A 24025-nucleotide genomic window follows, 5' to 3' on the forward strand; every position below is an offset into this window, starting at 1 on the left:
TACAGTAGGCCCTGTAATAAGAGCCCTGTAAGCTCTTATTGGAGGGTTGGCTATACATCAGGCTCTGTGGCCTAATATGCAAAGGAGTTCTTGCTACAAAAAAAGCCCTGGCAGTGTATAAGTAGATATGGGGTGACACTAGTTGTCATCACAACAGCTAACCTTAGCTAACAGCTAAGTTTTGTGCTTCTACTCAGAATCACCAAAAGGCACGTACAGTAAATGGCTGAGGAAAATGCTAGGCACCACAATGAAATTTCTGGGCACCCTGGCACCCTGGGATTTATCAAGCTTGCCTTAGCACAATGTGTTTAATGGACTGGAAAAAACTGAAGAATGCCATACTAGTTTCTCAACTGCATTGAAACAAACTAACAAAAACATTGCAGGTTGGCAGTTCCACCTATTTACACTCTGCCAGGACAATGTACACAAATTAACATTCTTATGCACTCTTTCTTTGAAAAGAAAGGGAAAAAAAAGAGGGGGGAAAGCAATTTCTATGCAGTGCACTTGATTATACCAGTCATGCTTATTATTAAATCCTGTCATTGCTGAATTATTGAATGAAACCCATGTTTAATATTTTAAGAACTGCCGTGTGGTACAAGATATCCCTACCATACTCTCTGCAGCAAAAAAAGGCTGAGTAATTGACACATGCTGACTCTGGGACTGAAAGCATGACTTGAATGGTAAATATTTAAAAAGAGGGAACTCTCCTTCCCAGCTACCAATTGTTTGTAGACAGCATATTCAGCAAACAGCTTAATTTGGAAAGTGGCATGGCAGACGTCCTGTGGTCTCAGTGCTTCAGTAATTCTCTTTCCTTTGTTCTGACTATATGTCTGTACAGGTCATCTCTTTGATTCATATGGAAAATGATTTTGAGCAAATATGGTAACAGAAAAGTATGTCATGGTTACCGTCTCATTCTTAAAGCAACAAATAGCTTATGAAGGGTGCAGTCCAGGGTCATGCCTCATCTCTTCCTTTGTCTTCCATTTTATTTATTTATTTATTTGATTTTTATGCTGTAAGAGCCCTGCATTGTCAGTCTCCTTTCCCTCATTGGTTTATTTCAGCCTCCTCCATCTTATCCTCACAATGCCATGAGATAGGTTAGACTGGTTTTGTCTCTTTCCTTTGTTCTGATTTCAACCTTTGTACTTTACTTTCTAATATAATTCTAAATACTTTATATTCCATTCAATGATAGGAAACACAAAGCCTGGTTTCCATATCTTAGTGACACTCTCTGTTATCACACTGTAGTGTGTAACCAAGAAATAAGATCTTGAGTGGCATTAGTTATACTGACGTGGCTGCAGCTCGAGGGCTCCCACTGGTTCAGTGTGAACTTTGGTGGTGGTGGTGGTGGTAAGGGATGGTCTGCTTCTTGACCCAGATGCTGTTGTCAGCCAGAGGGAAGGGGAAGTTTTGATCCTCAGGTAAATAGTAGACCCAAGCACACCCCATTTACACTGTCCCATCTACAAAAAAGCCCAGCAGGAACTCATTTGCATATTAGGCCACACCCCTACATCACCATTGTTTCACACAGGACTTTTTTTTGTAGAAAAGGCCCAGCAGGAGCTTATTTGCATAGTAGGCTACACCTCCTGACACCAAGCCAGCCCTAACTGCATTTCTGTGTGTTCCTGCTAAACAACAAAAGCCCTAGTTCCATACAAGATAGTGGCTAACATTCACTTTTATCAAGGACTATACTTGTAGAAAACATTATATGAAGTGGGTTTCTAAGATAGAGCATTTCTGGAACTTCTATTCTGGACAATTTTGTACCACCCAGATAATTTATATGTTTTCCCGAACATCATTTGTGTGTTATTTTCTCTCTTTTTATTGTACTTTTGTGTGGGAAATTTCAATACATTAATAAAAAAGAGCACTTCAGCACTGGCGTGGCTTTTGTGTTCTGATAATTTGTATGCCTGTGATGTAAAAGGAGATTGGAAACATACAGCAGAGTATTAACGCCCCTCAGCCTCTGCCCACTTTCTGTTCCTCATCATTTGCAAATCCAAGGTTGTTCACTTATTCTACCAGAATGACTTGTGCTGGCTTTATTCTTGTGTTATAAAGGACACCATTGAATGTGAATATTTTAGTATAAAAATCTTAGGTGTGCCACTTTACAATAAGTAAGATGCTGGTCTACTGTCAGCTCTCGGGACAGACAGAAACTGAGAAGCTTTGCCTTTATCTAAGGTGAAGGTAGTCCCCTGTGCAAGCACCAGTCGTTTCCGACTCTGGGGTGATGTCACATCACAGCGTTTTTATGGCAGACTTTTTTAATGGGGTGATTTGCCATTGCCTTTCCCAATGATTTACACTCCCCCACCCCCAGCAAGCTGGGTACTCATTTTACTGACCTCAGAAGGATGGAAGGCTGAGTCAATCTTGAGCCGGCTACCTGAACCCAGCTTCCGCTGGGATAGAACTCAGGTTGTGAGCAGAGAGTTGCCTTTATCTGCCTTCCACTAATCCAAAATGTTTTCATATTGCAAGTAGTTCTCCAGTCTCTAGCATATCTTCCATAACACCAGGGCCCTTCCTGTTCCTTCTGTTTTGGGCTGTGCAGGGTATTATTGTGCATTATTATACAACCGATGACTACTAGCCTCAAATCACTGCAGGAAGGCCTCTGAGAGTAAAAAAAAAAGAAAGAAAAGAAAAGGGGGGGGATCTAACCATTGATCAACTCTGCCAAGTGAACTAATAGGGGAAAACTTGAGGACCAGATAATTAACAGGTGAAAATGGCCATAATTCCATGGGAATATGAAGTAACACGTGCACAAGTCACTTGAGGCAATGACCTTTAGCCAGTATCACTGTACCCTCAAAGTTGTAGACGCCAATTGTTTCTTTACAGCCAGATGGCAAAATCTGGTGGAGCATCTTTGAATTCATTGAAGGTGAATGAACGTGATCTTCTTCGAAGTGCAGAATAGCCCAGAGGCCTGCCATTGAGCAAATCTGAGTAAAGGTTGGACTTCAGGAAGCGTGGGTAACTGTCTTGCTCCATGAGTGTGTAGATTTTGGTCTGTGCAGCATCAAAGCTGTTGAGTGTAGGATGGCTGATACTCTGACTGGCACACTCTTTGGTGTTAAAGTCAAGGTTCACCTAAGGAGCAAGAAGGAAAATCAGCCTGCATGGTAACACAAAACTTATTGCCCATGGTTCAAAACACTTCTCATTTCATTATTTCTCATTCATCAAGTTCTGTTGACGCACAGACATTACAAGCCAACAATTTTTCCACATTACTGAAGGCATTTCCCCACATACGGAAGTTATTTTTATGTCCAAAAAAGCAAGACTTGAATACACTAATGGTAGGCTACAGTCAGGCTTCCAAACGTGTCTGGATCGGACTCAGCAACATTACGTTTCAAAACCCTGTTCTATAATGTAATATACTGGATGAGAGGGAAGGTATGGACATATATGGACATATGAAGCTGCCTTATACTGAATCAGACCCTCGGTCCATCAAAGTCAGTATTGTCTACTCAGACTGGCAGCGGCTCTCCAGGGTCTCAAGCTGAGGTTTTCCACACCTATTTGCCTGGACCCTTTTTTTTGGAGATGCCAGGGATTGAACCTGGGACCTTCTGCTTGCCCAGCAGATGCTCTACCACTGAGCCACCGTCCCTCCCCAACTGTCACCCCGCAGTCGACGCCTCTCCAAGCTAAAGAGCCCCAAGCATTCCAACCCCCCTTCATAATAACATAATATAGCCTGATCTCACTGGATTTCAGAAACGAAGAAGGGTCAGTACTTGGAAGGAGGACCACCAAGGAGGAACCTGCAGAGCAAGGCAATGGCAAAACACCCCTGCTTCTCATTTGTCTTGAAAACCCCTTGCTGGCATCGCCATAAGTCAGCTGTGATTTGATAGCATTTCACACACAACATTGGATGATCTTTCGAAAGTCACTGTTTATCCACAGTATGGCACAATGTAGATACTCTTTGGACTCTTAGCATGATGTGAGGGGGAAAAAACCCAAAACAATAATATCAGAATATCTTAACTGGCTTGCTCTGTACTGTGGGAGGATTAATCAAATTTATACATTTGTTCAGAAGTATTTTTATATTTAAAACTGCCCTAGGAATTTTTTAAATAGTCTTTCATCCTTGCAGTTTAGACAATGATATTAGACTTCTACCCCACTCTTGAGTCTGAATCTCAGAGTCTCAGAGCGGCTTACAGTCTCCTTTACCTTCCTCCCACACAACAGACACTCTATGAGCAGTGTTCCCTCTAAGCTGAGTTAGCGTGAGCTAACTCACAGATTTTTAGCCTCCAGTTCACACATCTTTGTCTTAGTTCAGGAAGGATGACCTCAGAGCACATTAATTTATGCAGTAGCTCATAACTTTAATGCCAGTAGCTCACAAAGTAGAATTTTTACTCACAAGACTCTGCAGCTTAGAGGGAGCATTGCCTGTGAGGTGGGTGGGCCTGAGAGAGCTCTCAAAGAAGCTGCTCTTTTCAAAATGGCTCTGTGAGAGCTATGGCTAACCCAAGGCCATTCCAGCAGCTGGAAGTGGAGGAGTGGAGAATCAAACCCGGTTCTCCCAGATAAGACTTAAACACTATACCAAACTGTCTCTCAGTTATGCCTCCACATAGGTGAACAGCAAACTAGCATACATTTTACACATTAGTTTCCTACTTTGACATATCTCAGAGCCCTCTCTTCCATGTGCTGGGTAAGAGGCACACATCAAGTTGTATCTCTATATGACTTTGGAATGAGACATATGCAGGGTGGCTGGCTGCTAGAACAGATTTAGCCTGCAGTTAGTTCCAGGTCCACTAGTGGGTGCTGAAGAGCTTATGTGGCTACCACAATTACATCAACTTGCAGAAGCATGGAACTCAGAATGCACTGAAGACAGTCACAAGCAATTATGAAATTGGCGGCTATTGGCTGAGGCAGTCATGTACAGGTCAAGAACCTAGCCGTGGTATGAGAGCAAAGGAACAGCAGATTGCAGAAAATAGTTCCAAGGACAGCATGTAGCCCATCTGTGCCAGGGAAAATGACCACCAGTACACTAAAAAGTCTTACACTGTGGTCCTAAGCAGAGTTACGCTCTTCTGAACTCTCTGAAGTCAATGGATTTAGGAGGGTGGAAGTCTGTTTAGCATTGTGCTGTTAACAGTCAGTGTAAAGTGAAACAAATTTCTTACGTATTGCTCCTGTTTGTTTTGGTAGCCTATTTCAATTGAAGAATGGAAGCCTGACAGGTTGTTTTTACTCAACATTCATCTGGGAACATTGGCATTCATGTGTGAATATCCAGGTGGAATTTTGAATGTTCACTATAACCTCTGTAGACATTCCTAACAGTCTCTGTCTTTGAGTCCAGGGGCACCTTTAAGACCAACAAAAGTTTATTCAAGGTGTGGGCTTTTGTGTGCATGCACACTTCCTCAGATACATTGAAATGGAAGTTAACAGTTCACATATGTATAGGCAGATGCCTCTAGGAGTACATAGGTGAACAGCAAATTAGCATAAAAGCTTAATGACTAAACTGTGCAAAGACTAAACAACAAGAACAAGCTAAGTTTATAGGTCGCAATATGTTTGGATTTAATTATGGGAGGAAAACAGGGGAGCAATAGATATTTCATACTAATGTGTAAAAGTATCCTTAATTGCTAAGTGTGATTGAGACTCTGTTGTTACACTCCATTTGTCTCCTGTCAACATGGAGTTAGCTAACAGCATCCTTTCCTTTGAAGTGCAATGCTGTGTTCTTAGAAGAACACATTCCAATATGCATTGCATTATATTACATTCACCATTCCAATATACTTGGATCTGAATGGCTTCTGTTCACCTGTGAGACAGTAATCTAAGATGCAGTTGAAAGGATGCAAAACCTCCCCTATTGAGATCATTGTTGGGTTGGAGAAGGCTTAGCCTCTACCTCTGTGGTGACTGCTAGTGCCCCCCCCCTCCATTTATTATGAACCAAATAACAGAATCTCTGCCATACATCTACATAAGTAAAACCAACTGACATTTATTTCTAATGGTTATTTCCCCCTCCTCAGTGTCTGAAGCTTATAGCAATGAACCAACATAATATGCTATATTCGGAGACATCTTTCTAGTGAGTTAAAATGATAAAGAGACAGCACGGTCTCTTCCAAAAGGGACTGTATGGGAAGGAGGTGTTAGTACTGCAATGTGGGCCTGCAGTATTCATTTATTGGACTTTCAGCCCTGATCATTCAGAAGCATAGGGGTGCTTTTTTTGAGCTGGAACTCACAGGAACAGGGTTCCTGCTGGGGTGAAAAGAGTTCTAAGTGGCTTGGCTCAGATAGCATTCCGGCAGGCTTGGAGAGAAGGCAGCCAGTTAGGGGACTGTCTCTTGAAGTGCATGCCCTCTCCACTTTGTCTAGTTGTGTGACTTGGAGAAAGCAGGCACTTAGACTGCTAAGTGCCTCCCTCCTAGTCTTGCCAGTCCCCAGGTCCCTGTTTTGGAGGCTCCTCCTCTCCGCCAGCCAGCTGGCCAGTGTGGAAAGCCCCAGCCCCAACAGCCACCATGAGCCTTTCCAGGTCCAAAGGCTAGAGGCAGCCTGAGAAGGGCTTCCTTTTTGGAAGGTGTGTGTGCCTTTAAATATGCGGGAACCTGGCTAAATGGGGGCAGGGGAAGCCAGCAGAACAACATGGCTGCTCCCAGTGAACGCTGAAGTTGTAAGTAAGAAAGAGCAACTAGCCCAGTCCTTCCATTTCTTTTATATTCCTTTCAGAAGTTGTTTGCACTGTAAAACAGAGTAAATACTAAGCTGGTTTCCCTGTGTTAGTATGAAACTTGTTGTGAAACTTGGTTACATTCAACAACTCTCTTGTGTGCCTGTTGTGTTTATTTGGCCTCTCTTTCTCTCTGTCTCCCTCTCAATTCCTTGAGCTATCCTCAAGTTTCTCCTATATCGTTTTTTTTAATATATTATTGGTATTTTTATTGTCTTCCCTCTTCAGAGTTCTTTCCACAAACCTTTGTGTCACTCTGCTTTAAATGTTTCTTAAGACTTCATTTGAATTGAACATGGTTATTTCCACCTTTGTCACTGTCATTACTCTATGTTTCTTCCTTTTGCTTTGGGGAGGGAGGAGCTGAACAACTCTTTGGATGATTTGTAGTCTGCTATTTACCACATTTTGAAGGTATATGAAAAACCCTTCTATGTCAGCTTCCTTTATTCCTTGGAGCACACACAGTCCTGAGTTTCTCAGTTTTGTGTTTCCTCTGTTTAAGAAATTAGCAACATGACAACTTCTGGCAACTGTGTTGGAAAATGCTTTAAAGCGAAGGTATGTGTGGTTTTTGCTGGAATGATGCTAGTGTCTTTACTCTCTCTAGAACTTCCAGCACCAATCACCAGAAACTCTACAAGGTGGGTGTGGCTGGATGACACCCTTCTGGTGATGTCATGGTGTATAGCCTAATATGCTAATATGCCAATGAGTTCCTGCTGGGCTTTTTCTACAAAAAAAGCCATGCTTATCTACCATCTTTCCTTACCCTAACCATCCAAAGCCACTTTGAATAAAAAACATCTGTGTTGAGAAGACGTACAGTCTTGGTTAATCCAGGGGAAGAGAATGTGAACCCATGTGGACCTTACTGATGCATAGACGACATTGAGCACACCTGATCAATTGTATATGTTGTGGTAGAACAGGAAGATGGATGAGGTATTTTAGGCATGCTAAAATGTACCAATCTACAGACTCTCCTTCCTCATCCACCCCTGATCACAGAGAAAGACACTTAGGTAGTTAAATGTAAAAGAGTATCTACATCAACTGTGTGTATATTTGTTTACATGTGATATGTCATGTGTATGTCATTGTTAATACTGTGTTCTAGAACACATTTGTGATCCATCTTTCTTTCCTGCTTAGTGGAGTATGATTATTACCCTGAAAGCTGTGTTTAAATTGGTGATTTGTTTTATTCATTTGGCTTGTTATCTGAAATCTTGGCAATGTAATAGTTATAGTTTGTAATAGTAATTGGATCTGTAATTGCTGGTTAGCAGACTGATGAAGACTAATTCTTACATCCTCACATCAGATATGCACAGATAAAGTTCTTGAGCAGATACATATTTGTACTTCGCAATGATGTTGTTGTGGTATGAACTGTAATTTCTATGACATGTTTCCAAAGAATCAGTATGATATAGACAAAGATAACAACTTTACATTCTCATTGACTTCCATGAGAGAGAATTCAGAATGTGATTAATGTGCCATATAAAGTAATATGACTTAAATGTCCTTAACTTGACTGGCTCATACTCTATGAATGCTCTGCCAGTAAGGAAATTAAGAGATTAGGCATAATTAGGTAAATGTTTTTTTTAAATGCTATGAATTTCAATGGAACAAATTTTAGTGTATGCTAAAATAACAGGATTGTGCTTGTTATTTTCATCCTTTGATTTTTGTGCAGTTAAAAAAATATTTCACTATGTGGCTGATATGTTTTTCTGCTGCAGCACATTAAGACCTCTGGGGTTCAGTCTGGTGATGTTTAGGTGTAGATATACATGAAAAACAGTTGTATCAATAAGGTGCCAGCAACAGTGCACTCAACCTCATCAAGACTGTTTGCATTATACCTCCTTTGGAGCATCTTTTTCAATGAATGTCTTGTATATTTCCTTTGCTTTGAGTGAAAGTTGAACAGGGTCTTTGATCTTCTTGTAATCTTCACACACCATCCAAAACTCAATGTTCTCTTCACTAAACTCGGATTTGAGGAACCTTGTGAATGCATCCATCCCAGCTACAAGATAGAAAGTTTGATTGTCAAATGCATTCAAAACATGGGTTGCCAGATGATGAAACAAAAATACTTTTAAAATTACAATTGTAGTCCCAAATCCACTTTGGGATTTTTCTTCAGCAGATTAAGTAACAAAAGAATAACTGAAATAATTTATAAAAGTCATCCTGAAACAACTGAAAAAACATATGGCTGGCTTAATGAAGGTAATGTGTGCTTGAGTGTCAGTAGTGGGCTAACTCCTCAGTGAACAGTAATTAAAAAGGGTTTATTTTGAGTCCAGTTGTGACATTCAGACACAGTCTCATGCATGATGACTTAACTGGGAGCATGATGGGGTCCAAAATACCCTGGCATTGGTCCAGTGGAAACAGAGGAGTAAGAGATGTTCTCCATCTCAGGTTGCACTCAGGCTGAAGAAGTATCAAGGGCATGGTGATCAGGGCAAGCACTGAGAGAATTCAGACACTACTTTGGGAAATCAGTGCTTGGTATCTTTCCAAATATAGCCTAGTTCTTGCTGAGGCAGTGAAGCTGAGTCTGGGTTCTACTACTTCAGATTGCAGATGAGTTCACATCAGGGCTTTTTTTGTAGCAGGAACTCCTTTGCATATTAGGCCACACACTTCTGATGCAGCCAGTCTTCCAAGAGCTTAGAGGGCTCTTAGGACAGGGTCTACTGTAAGCTCCAGGAGGACTGGCTACATCAGGAGTGTGTGACCTAATATGCAAAGGAGATCCTGCTACAAAAAAAAAGCCCTGGTTCACATACTAGGGAGTGCTGTCCCATGGGGAACATAAGAACATAAGAGAAGCCATGTTGGATCAGGCCAATGGCCCATCCAGTCCAACACTCTGTGTCACACAGTGCCAAAAAAAAATTATACACACACACACACACACACGCACACACACATATATATACACACTGTGGCTAATAGCCACTGATGGACCTCTGCTCCATATTTTCATCCAACCCTCTCTTGAAGCTGGCTATGCTTGTAGCCGCCACCACCTCCTGTGGCAGTGAATTCCACATGTTAATCACCCTTTGGGTGAAGAAGTACTTCCTTTTATCTGTTTTAACCCGACTGCTCGTCAATTTCATCGAATGCCCACAAGTTCTTGTATTGTGAGAAAGGGAGAAAAGTACTTCTTTCTCTACTTTCTCCATCCCATGCATTATCTTGTAAACCTCTATCATGTCACCCCGCAGTCGATGTTTCTCCAAGCTAAAGAGCCCCAAGCGTTTTAACCTTTCTTCCTAGGGAAAGTGTTTCAACCCTTTAATCATTTTAGTTGACCTTTTCTGGACTTTTTCCTTTTTCAGGTGCGGTGACCAGAATTGCACACAGTATTCCAAATGAGACCGCACCATCGATTTAAACAGGGGCACTTGGCCACATTAAACCTCTTCTGCCATGTTGACGCCCACTCACCCAGTCTCAACAGATCCCTTTGGAGTTCCTCACAATCCTCTCTGGTTCTCACCACCCTGAACAATTTAGTGTCATCTGCAAACTTGGCCGCTTCACTGCTCACTCCCAACTCCAAATCATTTATGAACAAGTTAAAGAGCATGGGACCCAGTACTGAGCCCTGCGGCACCCCACTGCTTACTGTCCTCCACTGTGAAGACTGCCCATTTATACTCATTCTCTGCTTTCTATTAATTAGCCAGTTTTTGATCCACAAGAGGACCTGTCCTTTTACTCCGTGACTCTCGAGCTTTCTAAGGAGCCTTTGATGAGGAACTTTATCAAAAGCTTTTTGGAAGTCAAGGTAAACAACATCTATTGGGTCTCCTTTGTCCACATGATTGTTCACCCCCTCAAAGAAATGTAACAGGTTAGTGAGCCAAGATCTTCCGTTACAGAACCCATGCTGAGTCTTCCTCAATAACCCATATTCATCAATGTGCCTACTCATTCTGTCCTTGATAATGGTTTCTACCAACTTTCCCGGTATTGAAGTCAGACTGACTGGCCTGTAATTTCCCGGATCTCCTCTGGAACCCTTTTAAAAGATGGGGATGACATTTGCTACCTTCCAGTCCTCAGGAACGGAGGCAGATATCAATGAAAGATTACATACTTTTGTCAGAAGATCCACAAGTTCAACTTTGAGTTCTTTCAGAACTCTTGGATGTATGCCAACAGGACCTGGTGACTTATTAGTTTTTAATCCGCCTATCAGTTGTAGGACCTCCTCTCATGTCACCTCAATCTGACTTAGGTCTTTCAACACTCCTTCCAAAATTAGTGGTTCTGGAGCAGGCAAACACTTCTCGTCTTCCACAGTGAAGACGGAGGCAAAAAATGCATTCAGCTTCTCAGCCATTTCCCTATCCTCCTTCAGTAATCCTTTTACCCCTTGGTCATCCAAGGGCCCCACTGCCTCCCTGGCCGGTTTCCTGCTTCTAATATATTTGAAGAATTTTTTATTGTTGGTCTTTATGTTTTTGCAATATGCACCTCATAATCCCTTTTTGCCTGCCTGATCACAGTCTTGCATTTGATTTGCCACAGCCTGTGTTCCCTTTTATTAATCTCACTTGGACTAGCTTTCCACCGCTTAAAGGAGTCCTTCTTACCTTTTACAGCTACCATTACTTTGTTTGTTAACCATGCAGGCCTTTTCTTATACCTGTTTGTGCCTTTCCTAACTTGTAGAAGAAGAAGATATTAGATTTTTATCCCGCCCTCCACTCCGAAGAGTCTCAGAGCGGCTCACAATCTCCTTTACCTTCCTCCCCCACAACAGACACCCTGTGAGGTGGGTGGGGCTGGAGAGGGCTCTCACAGTAGCTGCCCTTTCAAGGACAACCTCTGCCAGGGCTATGGCTGACCCAAGGCCATGCTAGCAGGTGCAAGTGGAGGAGTGGGGAATCAAACCCGGTTCTCCCAGATAAGAGTCCGCACACTTAACCACTACACCAAACTGGCTCTCCAAACTTGTGGTATATATTTTATCTGAGCTTCTAGGATTGTAGTTTTAAATAGTCTCCAAGCTTCCCCAAGGGTTTTGACTGTATTTACCTTTCCTTTCAGTTTCCTCTTCACATGCCTCCTCATCTCAGAGAATTTACCCCTTTTAAAGTTAAACGTGGCCATGCCGGTCTTTTGGGACAACTGTCTATTTATACAAATGGTGAAATCAATGACGTTATGGTCACTGCTCCCAAGAAAAAGCATTCATACTTTTAAAGTAGAATCCTACCTCCTGAATGTGTGTGTGTAAATATTTTTGCAGGGGTTATAGAGAAAAATTCTCTGGTATAATCTGGTGTAGCTGAGACACAGGCCTAGTCTTCAAATGCAGCAGAATGAGATGGAAGAAGGTTGTAGAGCAGGTTGTACCAGTTTAGAGCTGTGGAGTGCATTGGCTTGGATACATTATTTTATATCTAGAAACATTACAATTATACTTAGGGATGGAAATTAAGGTAGTTATTAAGAAAGACATATTTAGGTTTAAGTATGTTATTCAAAGTATTTAGGATGAGCGCCTGTATATTTTTGGATTTCCTTTCTCTGCTAGACTTGACTATGAAAATGAAAGAGAGGTTTCAGTGGGAATCTAATTAGTTTTACATTCCCAAACTTGGCTGCTTGCCCTAGTATCTCTGTCACTTAGGAATAATAATGGCTTAGATAGTTTCAAGGTCTCCAGGCCCCTGGCTCTGTGTAGTACTATGTGGAAGAGAGGTAGGTCTGTAGATTCTGATGTTAGAAGTGAATCTTTGGTCTCATAAGGAAGGCTCACAATATGTTATGGTTATGGAATGAGGATGTTTGAAGGGGAGATATACCAGACTTAGACATAATATTGTCCTTGAGGTGAGAATACTTCTACTGAACAGATACACATATTTAAGGAGTCAAAAAAGGATTATGTTGCTTTTCAAATTATCAACAAAATGCTAATTCTAGAGGGGCATCCCAGCTTTTGAATACCCAATGAGACTTGTCCAGGTCAAAATGGGTTTTACCTGTATAACCAATAATGTATGCTTCATATAATTTTATTTTGCTTATGTTGCTAAGGGTATAAGATCTCTGGACAAAGTCTGTAACCTTCAGAGTGTTGTTTGGCTTCCGAGGGATTTTACCTTCTGTATCTAGCACTCTGCCTGTTTATTAATAAACATATTTTAGTTCTTCTACTCGACCTCCAAGTGTGTCCCTCACTGGGAACGGGGGCACACTCAACCATGGGTTGCGTGATATAGACTTTAGGTGAGGCAACTCATATTTTTAATTCTCCCTCTCTATAAAAACTCCCTGCATGCTGGGATAGTTTTCCATTCACATGGAATTATTATTATTGGAAGGGGAACTCTGAAAAAAAATGTAATTCTTCACTCACAGTCTGATTAGTGTTAACAGCCTCCAGGATGGGGCCTGGAGTTCTCTCTGAATTACAACTGATCTCCAATTCCCTTGGAGAAATTGGCTGCTTTTGGAGGGCAGAACTGGAAGCATAATATCCCCACTAAGTTCTAACTACTCTCCAGACTTCACCCTGTCGAGGCAGTGCTTTTAAATCTCCAGGAAGTTCCCAAGCCAATGGTTGCTTTTTATTTAGAGAAGCAAAGTTAGTTGCCTAGCAGCAGACACTTCCTAGCAGTTTCCTTATCTGTCCTGGGGCCACCAGTGGGTGGGGGAGAAAAGAATCAGCCAACAGAATCAGTGATGCAAGAGCACTTGATTGATGGTTTGATGGTCCAAAGGTTGATGCCCCACAGTCCCATACAGTTCCAACCAATGAGAGAGCTTGGATTTACCAAGACAAAAAGGGAATTATATATTATGTAGTTTGGGGGAGGGGAAAACATTTGGAAAGAGAGCTTCCCTGCCCAATTTTAGCTAGGGCATTATATAAGGGAAATGAAAATTTATGAGGGAGGGGCAAATCATTTTTTTAAAAATCCTTATAATTTGTTTCATAATGACCTAAGAAATTGCTGATCGCATTTCAGCAAAATTGTTTCAAACTTGCAGAGCTGGATCTACATTTTTTGAGTGAGGGCAAAACCAAAAAATGGCACCCTCACTCAAAAACTGGGGGGGGGGGGATCCACAGGCAATCTGACTTCCCCATTTTACCCCCCTCGGGTATTTAAATGGAGAGGGGAAGCCATCAGGCTGTTTTTGCCACCTTTTCACCAGACGGAGAGGCGGCAAAAGTAGCCAATCTTTCTACCCCCCTTCCACCCCAGGGGGGCACCCGATTCGGCACCCCCTATGGCTCCTGGGGCAAGCACCCCCTCTGTCCCCCTAGATCTGACCCTGCCAACATTCTTAGAAATCTGTTTTGTTCTGTTTCTGCAGGATAATATTGAAGTTTACATATTGACTCCAATTCCTTTGTAAGCACATACACCAGAAGGCACTAGTTGACCCATTTTGCAAAACATTGGTTAATTAAGCTACAAGTTAGGGTTGCCAGCCTCAAGTTAGGGCCTGGAGATCTCCAGCTTTTACAACCAATCTCCAGCTGGCAGAGATCAGTTCTCCTGGAGAAAATGGCTGCTTTGAAGGGTGGACTCTATGGCATTGCACCATGCTGAGGCCCCTCCCCTCTCCAAACTCCACCCTCTCCTGGATTCACCCCCCCAAAGTTTCTAAGTATTTTCCAACACAGACTTGGCAACCCTTTCAATTTTGCTTATTTCTGGCTCCACCCCCGAAGTCTCCTGGCTGCACCCCCAAAGTCCCCAGATATTTCCTGAGTTGGACCTGCCAACCCTATTACCAATTAAACTAGATCATTAGGTTTCATGATAATCTGGTCATAAAACAAATTTATAAGTTTTTTAGGATGACACAAGTGGGAAATTTGCAAGAAACCTGCGGAGAGGCAGCATCCCCCCACCTTTGCTCCCTCCCCCCAGGGAGTCTATGCAGGCTCCTTCCAGCTCCTCAGTGGCCTTCCCTTTCTCTCCATCCCACCCCCTCTGGCCAGCCTGACCCAATCCACCTGGCCTCCCAGCAGCACCTTGCACTGGAAGTTAGGCTGTTGCTTGCTGTCACTGCTGGAGGAGCAGGCCTAGGCTAAGCAGTGGTGGCAGTGGAGAAAGAAAGAGGTGGTGCCAGGGAGAGCTGGATGAGCACCACTTTTTCTTCTCAGGCACTGGGTGAGGAGATGGCGCATGCTCCTGCTCAGCTGAGATTCCTCCTTCCCTCATTGGGTGAAGTTGGCAGCTCCTGGAACATAATCCTGGCCAAGTGGTGGCAGGTAAGAACATTATTTGCACACACATAGCAGTTTTTATGTTTTCAGATTTTTCTGTATACCTGGAGAGTCCCCCCAATGTGCAGAAAAATTCTCTTTTGCCTCTGTGTGCCCCAAATCCGCAAATGGGGCCCATGTTGGGAATTAGATATATAGATTTACTGACCTGTATACCAATGCAGTATCACCATGGCTTTCCAAGCTGTATACCCAGAGAGTCTATTGAATTTATAAAAACCTCTACCTTGAATGTGGGTGACCTGTTGTTGCTGCTTTAGTGATCTTATTACGGCTCCACTCCTTTACCTTTACTTGCACTGTTACTACATACAATTTCTATACCCTGATAATCTTGATGGTGTCTATTGGACTCAAATCTAACATATGCAATCTAGCATTCTCTTAATCCTAAATTGTGCATCAAATCTCCACTTATATGAAGTGTAGTTTTTGAGCAATATGGCATCCTGAATGAAACTCTCTTCTGGAGAAACTCAGTCATTCTGAGTTTTCTCAGGTCCATTTTCCTATCAAAATTCAAGACCATTTCCCACAGCAATCCATTTGTCGTCAGAAGTCGAACTTAATAGACTTCCGTACTTTACGCACAGTTAGTTCTCCACTGTAGAAAGATAATCATAATGAGACATTTTGGCATGAAAAATAGATCTGAGGCTACTTGTGAAGGAAAAGAAATGGTACAGGGTTTTTATGGAGTATAATTCCAGATGAAAACACTGGCAGTACTAACCTTTCTGTGAAATAAGTTTGTCAAAAGATTCACCCCATTTCTTTAGTTCTTCAGGGGACCCACTGTACAAGACAAAAAAAAAAAAAGGATTTATGTGTGGTGTGCATGTTGAGGCACTTTGCAACATATGTTCCCTCCTATTGCTCCCAGTTTGTCATATTTCACAGGATCTTGAATTAGATTACATTACAAAAGAACACTCTTTCCCTTGAGCCTTCAAAAACAGCTGGTTTAATTTTGCTGACATTTTTTCCTATTGAATTATAGAATTCCCCTACCCTACCACCTCCAACACGCCCTCATGCACGCACACACACACACTCACAGAGAGAGAGAGAGAGAGAGAGCTAACTTCAAAGGATTGGAAGGAACTATTGTCCCTTGGGTGCATTGTTGTTTTCCTGATCTTTCAAGAAAATATATATATATTAAATTGTTCTGAATGGTAAAGATCAGAAGACAATGAGGTCAGCTGTCTTTTTGAAACGATGCAAACAGAAGGGCTTGGGAGTTCGAGTGAAATGCCTGTGCAGAGATCTAGTTTCAAATGCAGCTTGTTGATGGCTCTGTGACCACAGGCTATTTTTAAACTGTGTGGAGGAAGCTCTATATGGTATATGGAAACACAGTCACAAAAGCTGTGGCCCCATAATAGTATTAACACATGCAGCCTTGTCATTTTATTTTCCACAAAAAAGATAACATTTAAAAAATGTCACACTATTTTTGAAGGACTGGATTTTTTTTCTTTTTTTAATATAAAAATACATTTGTTTGTTTTTTAAAATATATATGTCATACCGTGAATATTGTATATTGATCTCTCTATTTCACAGAAAAGCAGTAGCAATCTCAGTCGCAATTTGGGTTTAAATGTTTGTGAAACACCTTTTTTTAGTATATTTGCTGGATTGTTGTTCAGGGTTTGGTGGAATTAGAGTTAAGGCAAATTATTATTGTTATTATTACACCACACTTTGCCACAAAAAGATAAATCATTGTACCCAGGGACTTGCAGAATTTAGTCAGTGAGTGAAGCCCACAGAAAATCATATGTTTAGCTAAGGTAAACAGTTTTAAGGCTCCTGGCAATTAGTAATACCATTGGTACATTATGGTAGGCCATACTAACACAGCACATACTACAATGGAACAGAATTTTTTTTAGGTCGGGGGGGGGTTTAAAAATGGGGGGACATTTTAAACTTCGACCTAAAAAAGCATGGCTGACAGTCCAGGTCTTTCTGCTTCTCACAGACAGACGACTCTGAGAAGCAGGGAGACCTGCTGCCTCTTGCTCCCCTGTCCTTCAGGACAAGAGAGAGAGGTGGGGCAGGCAGCCTAGGTGTCTGTGCTTTTACTGCTGGCTTTAAAGCTGGCTGCAAGACACAGGGAGACCACTGCCTCTTGCTTCTGCCATCCTGCACGATGAGAGAGAGAGAGAGAAAGAGAGAGAGGTGGGGCTGGCAGCCTCTGTGCTTTTACAGCCAGATTCAAAGCTGTCTGCAAGAAGCAGGAGGACTGCTGCCTCTTGCTGCCCCATCCTGCTGGTCAAGAGGGAGAGAGAGAGGGGGGGGGCAGCAGCTCAGGTCTCTGTGCTTTTGCAACTGGCTTTAAAGCTGGCTGCAAGAAGCATGAAGAGGGACACCGGCCACCACCTCTTCCCTTCTGACCTGCTCAATCTGAGCAGGATGGGAGAGAGGCAGAGAGAGCCAGAACCAGGAAGACACACTGTGGCCACCTCTCCAGGTCAGGGGCCCTGAGTTGGGGGGCCTCTGCCGGAAGTCGGGGGATAGGGCCTCCAGAGGCTCCCCTCATGGCTATGGGCCTGCAATGGAATCAAAAGCGCAACACGGGGTTTCAAAATTGTATGTAGAGTAGACAACTGCATGTGAACTCAGTCACAGACTACTTAAAGACAGAAATTAAACATTTAGAAGATGCTTTAGAAAAATAACTATTTTGCAGATGAGATTTAGATGAGTTCCAAGAACCATCATTGAATCAGTGGCAGAATTTATTTATTTATTTTTTGAGGGAGGGCAATTCAAAGCAGATAACACAAAATGCAGAGAACTCAGGAAATCAAGCCAAGCCACTGGGAACAAATAATCTGTGACCTGACCAAGTCTTTGGCCTGGGGAAGGATTTCTGTTGGTGCTGAGCATCCCTACCTGAATTTGCATGCTGGTTTGCACAGAGGAGGAGAAGAGTTGGATTTATACCCCAACCTTCATTCAGAGTGGCTTACAATCTCCTTCCCTTCCTCTCCCCACAACAGGCACCCTGTGAAGGTAGATGGGGCTGAGAGAGCTCTGAAAGAACTGCTCTTGAGAGAACAGCTCTGAGAGAACTGTGTCTGACTCAAGGTAATCCAGCTGCCTTCATGTGAAAGGGTGTGTGTGTGTGTAATCAAACCCAGTTCTGATTAGAGTCCACTGCTCTTAACCACTACACCAAACTCTTAGTGGGATGGAAGTAAAAGAGAGAGGTAGCCCTTACATGCACTGATGATGCTATATAATTATGCATGCATGCCCACTTGATCTATGATCTTCCTTGAAAATAAATTATTTCATAATGTGTATGACAGTGCAACCCGAAGCAGAGTAACAGCTCACTGGCTTCAGTGGAGTTAGAAGAGTAGAAAATCTAAACATAATTTATGATTGCACTGTTAGAGCAAAGGTTTTCAGGGCTGAAGGGAACATTTTATTAAAATAGACCAGAAAATGTCTTGGGTGATATCTGCTGACTGTGATGAACCCTTCAAAGAATATAATACCTTGCAGACTGTTTCCCTCATGGTAGGTGTAAAAAGAATTGGAGTTCTGATCTGCGGACATGTCAGTGACCAGGAGGCGTGGCCAAATCTCACAGTGATGATTTGCTGTCTAGCTACACCTCCCCTTTCCCTTGAAGTTCTAATTTATTTGTGATTGTTGTGTGTTTTGAGGCAGCTTGTGTATTAAAAGATTTACAAGTTAAGAAGCCTTCCACACAGAGGCAAAAACTTAAGAAAATGCATTCCTAGAAGAACAAAACGTAAGTAGGCATGTAGCAATACAATAATATGTTTTATCTTATTCAAGTTGCAAGGAATGTTTGTCTTTAAACATTTTCAGGATGAACATATACTTTTGGGGGTGTTATACCCTGGAAAATGCTACTTCCTGGATGTTTCCTGATTAACATTTTTTTTCTGTGTGCATCTTCTTCACCCTGTGACCGCTGATGACATCATAGAACCAATCAAATTTGGCTTTGTAAAGGTATCACTAAGGGCAAGCAAAGCAAATACAGAAGGAGTGGGGGGCACAGTGGGAGAGCTTCTAAAGTCCTGGTCCCATTGGTGAACCTCCTGATGGCACCTGGGTTTTTTGGCCACTGTGTGACACAGAGTGTTGGCCTGGATGGGCCATTGGCCTGATCCAACATGGTTTCTCTTGTGACCTTATGTCAGGGTCAGTGATGCTCTGTATTCTTTGTGCTTGTGGGGGGCACAATGGGAGAGTTTCTAGTGTCCTAGCCCCGGACCTCCTGATGGCACCTGGGGTTTTTGGCCACTGTGTGGATCAGAATGTTGGACTGGATGTGCCATTGGCCTGATCCAACATGGCTTCTTTTGTGATCTTATGTCAGGGTCAGTGATGCTCTGTATTCTTCGTACTTGGGGGGGGGGGCAACAGCGGGAGGGCTTCTAGTGTCCTGGCCCCACGGATGGACCTCCTGATGGCACCTGGGGTTTTTTGGCCACTGTGTGACACAGAGTGTTGGACTGGATGGGCCATTGGCCTGATCCAACATAGTTTCTCTTATGAGGGTTATGTTTCTCCTCTGAGCTAGCCAGAGACCATGGACTGGGCCTGATGAAACTGTAAGTCATGTAGCAATTAGATTTGATTATGAGATGATACAGCTGATTTGTTCATTAAAATATTTTCATTTTGGATATTTGAATACTTTTTCACTCACTTTTCACATGCTCCCTCCAAACTGCAGATTGGACAAGCATTTCACAAGAGGTGAAAGTGCTCAAACAAAGAAACCCCTCAATTCCAGCCTGGATCCAGTCTTCTATTTTAATCAGGCCAATTAGTACCAGCTACAGATGGTGTGCCTATCTAGCTAAGTGGGTGGGTGGTGAAACTCATCTAAGGGGGACCACCAAAAAAGACCAGGATCACTTTGCAGAGGCAGGTGATAGCGACACTCCTCTAGTTCATTTCCTGTCTTGAAAACCCTATGGGGGTCTCCGTAAGTCAGCTGTGACTTGATGGCACTTTCCTCCACCACCACTTCCTTGGAGCAATTCACATCTTTTTTTAAAAACCTGCTCTCACCTTGAAGCATTTGTCAGTTTATCAAAAGTGTCAAGATGGGTGGGATTTGGGTGCAATTCAGACTTCTTCAGCAGGAGGCTCAACCGGTTCTTCTTTTCTTGTGCCCTGTGAGAGAGTTTAAGCCACTTCAAATCACCAGCACAAAGTATTTTTAAAGACTTCCCTTTTGCAAATGCAGAATGGTTCTGTAAAGTTGATCTTTTCCCTTTACTTGCAGTTGCACTAATGTTGACGTTATTTCTCCCACGTTTGCTGTAGAGAATAATGAATTTCTCACTTACACCTTTGCATACATTTACATACCGAATCATCTGCAAAGGGTAAATGAAAGTCTTCTCATTTCGACACTCGTTTGCATTTAGTTTAAAGGCAAGAGGAAAAAGTTAATTTTAGTGAGCCCAGAGAGAGGGTCAAGGTCTTTTGGTGATTTGAAAAAAAATAAAATAAAGGAAAATGTGCTATGAATCTCAGCCCTTGAAATGCTAAAAAGAAACTTTCTTAGCTCTGAATTAGAGTAGGTCTAGGTGTTATGGTAGACTGGTTCAAAGTCTTATGAAAACTCTGGATACATCAAAGAAATCCATGCGAATTTGAGTTTGAAACACTGATTGAGACTTGAATTGCTTTTGTTTTAGTTTGTAGATGAGCAAATTGGGCTTCTTTGATTAAGGTTTGTTGGTAGAGTTGCATCTGGGTGGATTGTTTTTTTTTTTTTAAATGCAGTGGATACACAAGAAGCATCTAAAGAAGGGGTATTCTGTTGAAATGGGAAGGCCACTAGATAAACTTAGCCCCAAAAGAGAGAGATCCAGCCAATGTGCAGCAACATGTCTACATCACTGCCCACATGACCTGGAAATGACATCATCAAGTTGAGGATGCTGGGGCAATGCGCCAATATTTGGACAAAAATTTTATGGTAGAAGCCAAATTTACCATAGGTTTTTTTCCCAAATAGCAGCACATTGCCCCAATATCATCAGCATGATGGCATCATTTCCAGATCATGTGGGCTGCACATAGGTATCTTGCTGCACATTGGCTGGGCCTCCCTCCTGCTCTTGGTAAGCTCGTCGGTTGCCAGGAGGGACCTACTACTAGAACAAGCTTTAAAACAACATGCAACCATCTAAAATGATAAAATGACTCTCAAATTAGTAGCAATCCACATTAATGGCTAAAGATGGAACCCCTCAGTTAAAAGCCTTGATAAAAAGAAATTGTTTGGCTCGGTGCCTAAAGAACAGTAAGGTTGGTGCCAAATGAGCCTCAAGGGGGAGAACATTCCAGAGCTGAGTTGCCACCACTGGAAAAGCCTGGTCTCTTGTTGCTACCTGCTTGATATCTGCAGACAAGGGCACAGAAGGCAGGTCATGAAAGAGGATCTTAAGTGGCAGATAAACAGTTCCAAAATATCACACTGACATTACAGAACTAGCTCCCCTTGTCATGCCTTTCCCACTCCTTTCTTTCTGGGGGACGGTAAAGACACTTTCTTCTTGTCTACACTTTAGATTGTTGTCCATTCAGCTAAATTGATACCTCATGTGGCTATTTTAATAATGTTGCCGATATATTTTTAAATGGCTGTTAGCCTTGTTTGTTTCCTTTTGATGGTTTTACATACTCTTTTTCTTATAAACCCATTTAAAAGCATACTCCGGCTAAAACGTGATTTATATCTGGCACATGATTTTTTCTTAAAAAACCCCCCAAAACTGTAGCCATGTGGAATGAACATTTTTTGCCCATAGCTGGCACATTGTTTGGTGCAGTTCATGAACTTCAGAGAGACTGGAATGTGCCCTACTGTGGACACGTAAAAAAGAAAAGGTCTGGACCCTTTTGTGTTTTTATATTTGTTCTTATACACACACACATCAAAGTTTCCAAACCGCTGGATGCATTTCACAAAATGGATGTCAGCCTTTGAGGCACTGTAGGCTTCTTTTATTATTTTTACAACTACAAACTTAGCAAAGAAACTATTTTGGGAATTTTCTAGGTGTTCAAATAAAGGATATGTAAAAATCAAAACAAGATGAAATTGTCCCACCCCAATGGATTCACTCGCAGGGGCCAGAGAAGGGAGTGTTTAGGCACCAGAGCCAAAGGAATGCTTCACCCTCCTTACTTACCTGGCCCCAGCTCTAACTTGCAACATGCCTCCTAACCTGCTTCACAGGATTATTGTGAGGATAAAATGGGGATGGAGAAACCATCTACACCATCCTAAGAATCTTGGAAGAGGGGAAGAATAAGAATAACAGCAATTTTGATGGTGATAACAATGCCTCCAGTCAACAAGCAAATTAAACAGTGAGCACAAAGAAGTGAATTGGGCCTCAGACAAGGAGGGAGGGGTGATTTAAGAAGTGGATCTTTAAACAAAACAATGATTTAATTTTTAAATCCAAAATTTAATGATAAACTCTCATGAGAGAGCATCACAGCTTCATTATGCACTCTGCTGTGCCCCTTTAGCACACCACGTTCAATGATGCTTACCCGTTTTTTGCTTCTGTCTTTACCCCATCTTTGCTGAAGGGTTTCATGCTCTTGTATAATAATTTCATCCGTGAAGAAGCATTAAGCTGGGGAGATAAAAGCAGAGGATTCTCCATCTTTTTCTCTGCAGCTTTGTCTGTACTTCACTCGGCTCTTTCATATAATGCACTGTTGATGTTTTGGCTTCCTCAAAGTAGTTCCTCACATGCTCTGACTCTTGCATTGGTATTGGTTAGTGGCCTGTGAGAAGTGGTTTCCTCCTCTCTCCACCAGTGTCTCAGCAAGAATTGCAAGGACATCAGAACTTTCAAAGTTTTTCTTCTCTCAGCCATTTTTTTTGTGTTTTGTTTTAAGAGGAATTACAACATTTTTGCAAGTCATTAAAATAACCATATCCCTTTCCATAAGTGTCACTTGTGGTTAGCATATGATCTTTTGCTAGATGCATTCAATACAGGATGTATTAAAAATTACAGCACCAGAAAATGGAAAGAGAGAAAAATTGTATTATTTTTTATTTATTTAAATCTAGTATGTACTTTGCAAAATTCAGAGTGTCTTCCCTGGTCTCCCCATGGTGTCTCAGTGAGATGCTGAGCAGACTTCACTTTCTTAGCTTCAGCAAGGTTGCTGCATCAGATCCTCCCTGATCGTTCATTGTAAGTATATTGAAGGATGCAATCCTCTCAAGAAATGATATAAAACCAGACACACACAAAACAAGAACATTTGCATTATTCCCCCCCCCCCCCAAAACCTGTCATTTAGTGTTCCGATTTTTTCTGTTATCTTGTATTCCCAACCTATTTTAACCTGCAGGTACCTTTGGAATTCTGATACAAGTTGGTGGGCACAACCACAAATGGCTGCCACAGGAGGTGGAGTCAGTAACAAAATGACTGTCATGGAACAAGGAACCAACTGCACAATGTCAGGGAGTGAGGTTGTGTGTGCATGTGAGAAGTACTGTCAAGTTGCAGCCAGCTTATGGTGATATCATAGGGTTTTCAAGGCAGCTGCTACCAGACCAAAATGTTTGTTTGTTTTTTTTAAAAAAAACCCTCTGTACAGCCAATCAAAATACCTGCTGGATTAAAACCCCACTGACTCCACCCATTTTTTTAAAAAAAAATGCCAGGAAAGGTGTCAGTGGGTGCTGTGGAGCCTACAGAGACCCTGTTGCTAATACATGCAAAAGTTGAAATACTGAGAACCTATCACAAGTAAAAACTTAAATGACAATGTGAGATACTAATAGTTACGTAGGCTGGCTCTTTCCTTTAAAATAACTAGGTAAGTTGGGCCTGCCCATGCCTACCTTGAATTCCACC

The 24025-nt window shown here is 42.1% G+C and overlaps 1 protein-coding gene across 1 annotated transcript; it reads right to left on the bottom strand.

Moving 5' to 3' along the window:
- Positions 1 to 2743: 2743 nt before the first annotated feature.
- Positions 2744 to 22963, bottom strand: RGS18 (regulator of G protein signaling 18). The gene is made up of 5 exons (XM_060232382.1): positions 22695 to 22963; positions 20187 to 20291; positions 15844 to 15905; positions 8689 to 8855; positions 2744 to 3150 (listed from the first exon to the last, which is right to left on the bottom strand). Exons 1-5 carry the CDS (start codon positions 22808 to 22810, stop codon positions 2893 to 2895), a joined length of 708 nt encoding a protein of 235 aa, XP_060088365.1. The 5' UTR covers positions 22811 to 22963; the 3' UTR covers positions 2744 to 2892.
- Between the last annotated feature and the right edge of the window lie 1062 nt (positions 22964 to 24025).

The sequence above is a fragment of the Heteronotia binoei genome, chromosome 2 (assembly GCF_032191835.1).
Source record: "Heteronotia binoei isolate CCM8104 ecotype False Entrance Well chromosome 2, APGP_CSIRO_Hbin_v1, whole genome shotgun sequence".
Taxonomy (NCBI): domain Eukaryota; kingdom Metazoa; phylum Chordata; class Lepidosauria; order Squamata; family Gekkonidae; genus Heteronotia; species Heteronotia binoei.

Excerpts from the sequence above, each read along its gene's own strand:
- RGS18 (XM_060232382.1), bottom strand. The coding sequence starts at position 22,810 with ATGGAGAATCCTCTGCTTTTATCTCCCCAGCTTAATGCTTCTTCACGG. Across the intron at positions 15,906-20,186 it reads AAACTGACAAATGCTTCAAG|TGGGTCCCCTGAAGAACTAA; the intron begins GTGAGAGCAGGT and ends TGTCTTGTACAG. Across the intron at positions 3,151-8,688 it reads AAAAAGATGCTCCAAAGGAG|GTGAACCTTGACTTTAACAC; the intron begins GTATAATGCAAA and ends CTTGCTCCTTAG.